The sequence below is a fragment of the Poecilia latipinna genome, unplaced genomic scaffold (genome assembly GCF_001443285.1).
Source record: "Poecilia latipinna isolate Pla-1442-1.1 unplaced genomic scaffold, P_latipinna-1.0 Scaffold1326, whole genome shotgun sequence".
In the NCBI taxonomy this organism is placed as follows: domain Eukaryota; kingdom Metazoa; phylum Chordata; class Actinopteri; order Cyprinodontiformes; family Poeciliidae; genus Poecilia; species Poecilia latipinna.
The window spans coordinates 23,477-32,283 of record NW_015113942.1 but is presented as its reverse complement, the minus strand read 5'-3'; the positions used below and the strand labels follow the sequence as shown (position 1 = coordinate 32,283).

Genomic DNA, 8,807 nt, shown 5'->3' with positions numbered 1-8,807 from the left:
AAGAAAAAAAAAAAAAAAAAAAAAAAAAAAAAGATGGGGGGGGGGGGGGGGGGAAAAAGGGGGGGGGGGGGGCGTGGGGGAAACTAAAGTACAGTGCTGAGCAACTTGGCAGCTTTGTCTTTCATTTGACTTTCACCGAGCAGAGGTGGGGAATGCTAGGTGGTGCAGAGGCATCTTCCGCATGTTAAAAAGCCGAGATGAGCCTATAGAGGTGCGACGCCTCCGTGCGTCAGTGAACCGGGGAGGGTGGGGGCGCCTATACATACAGGGGGCTGTATGGAATCCTTTTGATCTGCGTGTCAACAACAAAGGCAGGGGGAGCTCAGGGAATTCATCCCAAAAAACCTGATACACACACTCTTTATCCCGCCACCTCTCTCATTAAATGAGAGCAGACTGTAAGAACTGAGGGTTAGCGTTTCTCCACACTCGGAACAGCCAGAAGACTACTAATAGTGGAGCATTGTTTTATTTTTTTTATTTTTTCCAATTCTAAACATGGAAGATGCTTTACATTTTAAAACATCCCAACTTACCCAGGAAACTGTTGTGTGGCTGTCATATAAATTTCTGCGCAGTTTTCTTTGTAACACTGACAGTGTTAGGGATATTACACTCACTTGTTATTTGGATTCTTAGACAAATTTAGAAATGGGTACAAGACAAGAAATGCCATTTAAAGTTTGCATGGACCCACAAATGAGACACCATACAAGTACAGTGTAGTCTGGTCAGATGTGAATAAAATTAGGATTTGGGGTCTATAGTCATTTCCGTTGTAAAACTTGGTGGTGGCAGCATGATGCAGCTCGTAAGCAGAGACGGGGAAAATGGTCAAAGCTGATGAGACGATGGAGCTAAAAAAAATGAGACAGATATTTGGTTAATGCCACTTATTACGACATTTCAAACATTTTCCTATCACGTGTTTCCCTTTAAATCACCTGTGCATTTATATTGCCTTGATCTTTTTCCAATTTGTCACCTTGCAAACACAAGCAATAATGGATTTTATGGGGTTTTATCTGAAGATTATTCAGAGTAATAATTATACATTATTTGTGAAGTGGAAGGAAAATTATACATTCATTTAAAAACTGTCTGCAAATAAAAATCTGAAAAGTTTCACTTCACTTAAATACACCGAAATAACAGTGAATGATTAGAGAATGGCGTTGGACGTCCACCGTCCTGCAGGACATGGTCACAAGCGCAAAGCCAGAGTTACAGTGGAAAAGTGTAAATTAAAAAATATTCAGATTCTGGAGTGGCTCTAAGACCGAAATCCAGTTCAAGACTCTCTTACAAGACTGTAAAGTTTCCGTTTACAGACCCTCTCCATCCAGGAAGAAAGAATGATGGGAGCTGAAAAGGAAGCGAAAATGTGAACGGTGTAAAGTTTTGACATAGCGGGTTTAATTTCAAAGACAAGCCACACTTTTCAAATTTGACAAAAAAAATGTAAGCTATTTATTATTGTCCTTTTTTTTTCCTTCTGCATCACCTTAAAATCTCAAAATACATTAAAGTCTGTTTTGTTTTTTTTTGTTTTTTTTTTAAAAGGGGAGGGGGGAGTATGAATACTTTGTGTAATGTGTTGTACTTGTGAATACAATAAAAAAAAAGAATACATTCTTACAAACTAAATTTCCCAGGATCTTTTTAGGTAATGTGCAAACTAGTCAGTATTTCAAAATGTTATCATTTTAGCTGTAGACAGCTTATTAGAGCTTCTTCAGATTCAACTGCACTTCACTACAGCACAGGACTGAACTGTTTCACGAATCTGTGTACTGACTGTACCTCCACTCAGAGGGCAACAACATGCCATCCATTTAATGCTGACATGTTCGCAGCTTCATGTCAAATTCCGACTAATCGGAACAAAACGGAAAAAAGCATTGAGACTCTCTTTCGTCAGACAATTTCAGCGAAAGCACATTGTCTATGCGGTGTGTTTGCAGGGAGGGAAAATCCCCATCAGATGGACGGCACCGGAAGCCATCGCCTACAGGAAGTTCACCTCAGCCAGCGACGTGTGGAGCTACGGCATTGTCATGTGGGAGGTGATTTCGTACGGAGAGAGACCGTACTGGGAGATGTCCAACCAGGATGTGAGTCCCAAACCTGCAGACACTTTTTCAGACATTTCTAAACAATAAAAAAATAAAAAAGATTGCTAATCTCAAGCAATACCAGATCGATAGATTTTTTTTTTTTTTTTTGCATTTCTCTCCCTGCGAAGGTGATCAAAGCAATAGATGAGGGTTATCGTCTTCCTGCTCCTATGGACTGCCCGGTGGTGTTGCACCAGCTCATGTTGGACTGCTGGGAGAAGGGGCGCAGTGATCGGCCAAAGTTTGGACAGATTGTCACAATCCTGGACAAGCTCATCAGAAACCCAGCCAGCCTCAGAGAGCTGGCCAACAGCTCAGTGTGGTCAGTGGAAACAAAGGATTTCACCGACGTACAGTCGGATGAGAGTATAGGGACAGTCTGAAGGTTTAACGGGTGGTAAAAAAAAAAAATGAGACTGCTTTTGAAATCCGTAAGCCGGAAATGTTATTTTTCAAATATATTCTATTCTTTAAAGCTGTTTTCCAACATAATAACTAGTTCTGAAAGTAGAAAATGAAAGAATATAAGTTTGGGGGAGCTGGTGTAGCTTCCCTCTCCTTGTTCAATTTAGAGTTTCTGAATCCCCAGCTGAATTGCCCGCACCCAGAGAATATCATTATTTTTACATTTACATTTTACACCTCAGGCGCTTAGTTGATGTTCAGAATCAGTGCAGCATACAATGATTTTTTTTTTTTTCCAGAGACAAATGCTCTAAACAGAAAGTGGAGGGAAAAGAAAAAAAAAACAAGGCTCAACACAAACCAACAGACGGCAGAAGCTCAAAATTACTTCAGTTAAACCCCCAGAGAGTCTAGAAGAGGCTGAATAAACCACAGGACCAGAAACACGTCTTACATTAACATCGATGGAAGTAATTCAGGGCAGATGTGGTGAAAAAAAAAAAATAAATACTAACTCTAATTTAAAAACTTTTGCTGTTTATGTTCCGGTCTTTGCTGCGTTTTAAAATCACATAAATCGAACCTCAAGCTTAAAACCACAGATTTCTGCATGTCATTAAATATTAAACAAAGCCAGACAAAAAGGTTTTTCCCCAAAAAAATCCAGAATGCCTCCAAAATACATAAAACCCATTAATTTACTTTTCTACACTTATATACATGTTTTTTGTTGTTTGTTTTTACCATGGGTGTACATCTCTGTTGATGTGCTCATGCGTGCACTCCATACGTGTTTTTTTAAGGATTCAGGGAAATGAATGAATGCTAAGATAGTTTATAGCATTTCATAATAAATGGAAAACTCAGAAGCCTTTCCAAGGGGCAAAAGACTGCAATCATATTCGTCCATTAACGGAAATGTATTTGTATTTTTTTGTTTTGTTTTTCACAGAGAGCACAGATACATTAGAATCAAAACAATGTATGTCTCTGTTTAAATGCAGATACATCTTCATTTCTTAAATCTGGTTTTGGAATAAAAACACACACATCATAAAAAAAAAATGACAGGGTGCAGACACAAACGCCTCAAACCAAGGCAACATAACACATCATACTGCAAGCCTTTTTTTTTTTTTTTTTTTTTGCTCTTCTGAAATCTTCACAATGGACAAAGGGCAACTTTTACTCTGTACTACTCCACGTTTCATCGTTTTCCACAAAACATTTTCCTTCCACTAAACTTTCTAATGATAAACTTGGATATTCTTTAGCGATAAACGTCCTTGTTGTGGAGAGCATCAGTGACTCTGCTACACAGCTTTCAAGTCAGAAGTGACATGATTCTACAGGCTATAACATCCCATTTCTATCCTAAAAGTTTGCTTTTATTTGTTATGATTATAATTTTTTTTCTGAAAAATTGAAATGTGGGTGTTTTATTAACTTGACTTGCATATATATATATTTTTTTCTTGGCATGAATTCTGAGCTGCATCGACTACCATTGGATTGAAGTGTGCTTTCCATTTCAGCAGGGAGGACCCGCCCACCCCAGAGTTCAGCGTGAGCACTGTGGACGATTGGTTGGACACCATCAAGATGGGCCAGTACAAGGAGAACTTTTCCAGCGCCGGATACGTCAGCTTGGACTCCATCCTCTACATCAGCGTCAGGTACAGACACAAGGGGCCTTATCCTGCTCAAATGAGCACCTCTCATGCTGGGCCTCAATGTTTCCAGTGTTTTTGTGGAGGATGTCCAATGTAACGATCATAACAGTGTATTTACAATTTGCAGCATTATAATATCTTTGCTTGTCTTCCTAAATCTTCCGTCTAGTGAACTGGCGAAGATGGGAGTGACGCTGGCCGGCCACCAGAAGAAGATTTTGTCCAGCGTGCAGAGCCTGCAAGCCCAGGGGACACACGTCCAAGTATAACAGTTTCCACAAAGAGACAGAGTTGAACTGGACGCTCCTGTGGAGAGTCTCCCCCCACGCCACTCAAATGGAGCTGTAATGGATACTTTGTGCTTGGGTCTCCAATGATTTATTTTTTATTTTTTATTTTTTTTTGTGGCACACTAAGATGGAGACAACATTGACGCTTGACTCCTTCACCCTCCCATAATTCCCGTCCTGGACGTGCCCTTTGGCCAACACCGCTCACCATGTCAGGGCAGCACAGAGACCAACAAAGCCGCACGCAGAGACCATTTCACATCATGTAAACATAAATGAAGAAAAAGCAAAAAAATAAAAAAAATTTAACATAATGACTAAAAAAACTGAATATAATGCTCGTCACTGTTTGTCAGGTGTACAGTTGGTTTTACCGTCATTTTGTTTGTTTTACATTTTCATAACGAAGGTTTTCAAAAAGGGGTCATAAGACGGTGTACATGTGTAGATATATGTTTATATGGGCGGCGTATGCCACGAGCGTAGAGATGGACCTAACGTTTGTATCTGTGGTTGCACAGCGCTAACAGCAGTTGTTGTAAATGTATGAACTCTTCCACTGGTGTCTGCTCAAAGAAAGCTAAGAGATTATGGATGACATGAATGTGAAGGGAGTGAGGAGATAAATAAATGGACCTGTAGACATATAAGGGGGATGTAGATTTCGTGTGTAGGACGGAAGTATGTTTTTAATAAGTTTATTTGGCCGGGAAAAGGGCTTCCTTAGAGACCGCTCTCAGACAAACTTCCATAGAAAGTAGATCTAATATACGTACGCCTGTTTGCGTGCACTTGCTGTGCGGTGTTACAGATTGCAAAGAAATAACAGAACATGACGAAATGTTACTCTTCCAGTATCTTTGACAAAATAAACATAGTTTACAGAGCCTCGTGAAAAGGATCCGTACCTCAGATTTTTTCACATTAAGCATAGTGTAGTGTCTTGCGTTGGGATTTTTTATTTTTTTTGCAAACTTATGCATAACAGTTAAGTGTAAGGAAAAGAATACAAGGTTTTTACTTTTTTTTTTCAAAACAAAACATGAAAAGTTTTGTTTGGATTTGTGTTCAGCCCCACCGAGTGTGTACTCGGTGGAATCAACTCTTGCTAAAATTGTAGCTGTGACTCACATCCAGTAGGTCCCGTTCTGTCTTTCACTTGTACACATGAAGGCGTTCCCTATTTGGTCTCAAAATAAATTGGACATAAAGTGGAAAATGCAGTGTTCAGGTTGATTAGCGGCGTTGAGATTGATCCACCGCACCAAGGCTAAAAAGCAAAACTTTGGTCTCATCTTTCGTGCGCACCCTCTTCCACTTCTGCCGTTTCCTGTACTCGACTGAAAACTTGACTTCTTTCAGCTTTCTTCTTCCTCTCTTTCATAAATGCCAGATTTGTGAACGACTTGTAGTTGTCCTGCAGATATTCTTCCATGAGTTGTGGATCTCTTCAGGTACTCCGGAGGCATCATAAGCCTATTCTGCTTTCTCAACAACTTTTTCTCCAAATATCTCTTATGTATTTGTCTTCATTAGGCTTTTTGTTCTCGGACTTGATTCATACCGAGAATACGTTGCACAGACATGAACTGGATTTTACTTTGAGCTGCCAGAATATAAAGCAGGCTGCATACAATTGCCCACAATACTTTTCATAGTCTATTTGTGAAAATAAAAATTGGAAACCATAATTCTTTTTCTTTTACACTTTGTGCCGATCCCAATGAAGATAATTACAGTTTGTGGTTGCAATGTGGCAAAATGTGAAGGAAAAAAAAAAAATCAAAGGGTCCGAGTCCTTTTGAAAGGCGCGCAAAGTATATTTGTTTTACAACATACTTTAAAGGAATAACTCATCTTAAGATGAAGCCTTCCATTGTTTCAGGTGTGTTTAGACGGTCGTAGTGTTTTGTGCGGAGCAAAGGCGATGCAAAGCCAGTGACACTGTTGAGGACGTCTAACTTGATTTTACGGGTTTGTGCCATGTACAGAAATATGAAAAAAAAAGTTAATCTCGACGACATACCTTAATTCTAGCTGTGCACTTTCATTTCCTCTGTCCTTACGGCCACGCAGCACTCTCACCACGATTACAGAGTTGTGTTTTCCGGCGTCATCGCTTGATAGAATCGTCCCTTTATTGACGAGGTGAAGTGTTGGATTTCAGACGTGCCTCCACAAGAGGGTAAATATTGCATTAAAAAAAAAGAAAAAACTTTTTTTTTTGTCTGATGTGTATTTTCTTATTTGTTGTTTATATCATCCTTATTTTCAGTCACTACCCACTGCTTACAAATTTACAGTACAATGTTTACAAGAATAAGCCAACACGTCTGTTGATATTTTCGCTCATGACATTAATTACGCAATTAGACTCAAAGGGACCCTTTTCATGTTCGTTGCGTTAATAGCACTGAGCCTGGATTTAATGTTTCCCCCAAACTCGGTTTTAATACATGTGGTGATCCATAGGACCAACAGTGACATGAAGTATAGTATTTGATTGTACCATAGTGTAAAATATGTACAGCGTTAATTTCCAATATTAGAATGTTTGTAATGACAACAATGACGACGACTTTGATGTGCTTTTAATATGAAAAAGAGATTTCGAGGTTTACGTTCAGGGGGCGGCTCGTACAGGTGGAAAGTGAAGGATGAGGCGAACCATCAGATTGAACACGGAATGTAGCAAAGGAGAGAAGCGTCGGCTTTGAAAGACGGGAGACGGCGCCTGCAGTTTTTATGACGGCGTTAGGATGAGTAGAATGGACTTTCGAGCTTGTTTTATTTGCATATCCACTTTAAACTTTACGCATTTCCTGTTTTCCATCCAGTTTACGGCACGAAACGCCACTTTTTGAAAGCGCATGGTGATTAAAAAGGAAAAAAGAAAACTTCTAATTAAATTTATTGCTGAAGCTCCCCGCATACGGCGGGTAATGCGACTTTACATTTAAAGCATAGAAAAGCCTCGTAAACAAACTCAAAATATATAAAGAGTAGAAAATCCAATCTTATTTTTGAGAAAATAGCACAGAAGAACATGTTTGTTTCTCTACAATTTGACTAATTATTAGAATTCTGCTAATTGCACAACAGTATGCTACGTCAAGTATTAAAAGTATATTAATCGCTAAAATATTATAGGAGTTGTAACTTTATTGATTATATTGAAACCAGAACAATTAACAAAATAAAATCATATGCAGGTTTCCAAGTTAATGTTAACTTATTTTTTTTTTTTTAATCACATTTCAAGTAAGTTTGGCTTGTTAGTTTGAAATTAAAGTCTTCCTTATGATGGAAATTATAAGGTGCATCATCAGCTGTATCCCAGGATTCAAGGGCAGTGAAGTTTTCTGCTCATAAAAATTTCCAACAATAAAAAAACATAAACTAATTTTCCATTTACTTTTCTGTCCTTTCAAACAATTTTCACATCTCTTTTACAACACAAGTCAAAGTGGGATCAAGTAAAACTGTTCGTTCTACTCTTCCTAACTCTATAATTACACTCTAGCGGCCTATCTGGGACTGCTGGCCTTTTAGATGCCTTATTTACTGAGTTATATACTTTCCATGGTCATATAGAGGTGATATTAAGAGTAAAGTGTATATACAGGTTGTATTTATTTGCATTACTTAAGGCGACCTCACATCAGCACCCTTCTCGTGTAACATCGCAGAAACCTCCACATAGCCACCCCAGCAGTCGTTTTCTAAAATAATGTTTGAGAATCTTCAACCCGAAAAGCAAACGAAAGAAGTAGGAAGTGGGTTTTCTTTTCATATCTCAAATAATTGGCTGACTTTTAAAAAAAAGTTTTCATTACATAATTGTTTTAAAATGGGAAAACTCCGCAAGGATTGCGTCTTCAATTAATGCCTCAAAAAATAAAGGAAATCATTAGTGTGCTTTTTGTATTCTTATTCAGCACTTCCATACCCACCTCCATTTCTTAAATCCCACACCACTGTCAATCCACACCTTGCCAATTTAAGCTATGTGGGCTGGTTCTCTTGATCTGAAATGCTGTGTTTGTTTCTGTTTCTCACCTGGTACGTACATTAAATGTTCATCAGATTCTCAGTTGATGTTTTCAGTCGAATCTCTCTCTCTCTCTCTCTCTCTCCTCCCTTGGCCATCTCTCTTCTCTCTTTTGTTGCCCACCAATAAAGGTTATTTGTTCCTATGCCAATTTGCTCTGCATTGCTTGTTGTAAAGAGTGTAGGCATTTTTGTGTCTTCATGTTGCTGTAATAAATATGCTAATATTTCTAATTTCTCACCTGCAGCCTGCACTGTCTTTTTCTTTTTAC

The 8,807-nt window shown here is 38.7% G+C and overlaps 1 protein-coding gene across 1 annotated transcript in view; it reads left to right on the top strand.

Annotated features, from left to right (window-relative positions):
- Positions 1-8,776, top strand: part of LOC106961708 (ephrin type-A receptor 3-like) — a 116,116-nt gene extending 107,340 nt beyond the window's left edge. Inside the window, exons 16-19 of the mRNA XM_015055620.1 lie at positions 1,965-2,114; positions 2,246-2,439; positions 4,058-4,198; positions 4,365-8,776. Coding sequence (XP_014911106.1) covers positions 1,965-2,114; positions 2,246-2,439; positions 4,058-4,198; positions 4,365-4,464 — 585 coding nt within the window. The 3' untranslated portion in view covers positions 4,465-8,776. The remainder of the gene's footprint in view (positions 1-1,964; positions 2,115-2,245; positions 2,440-4,057; positions 4,199-4,364) is intronic.
- The last annotated feature ends 31 nt before the right edge of the window (positions 8,777-8,807 follow it).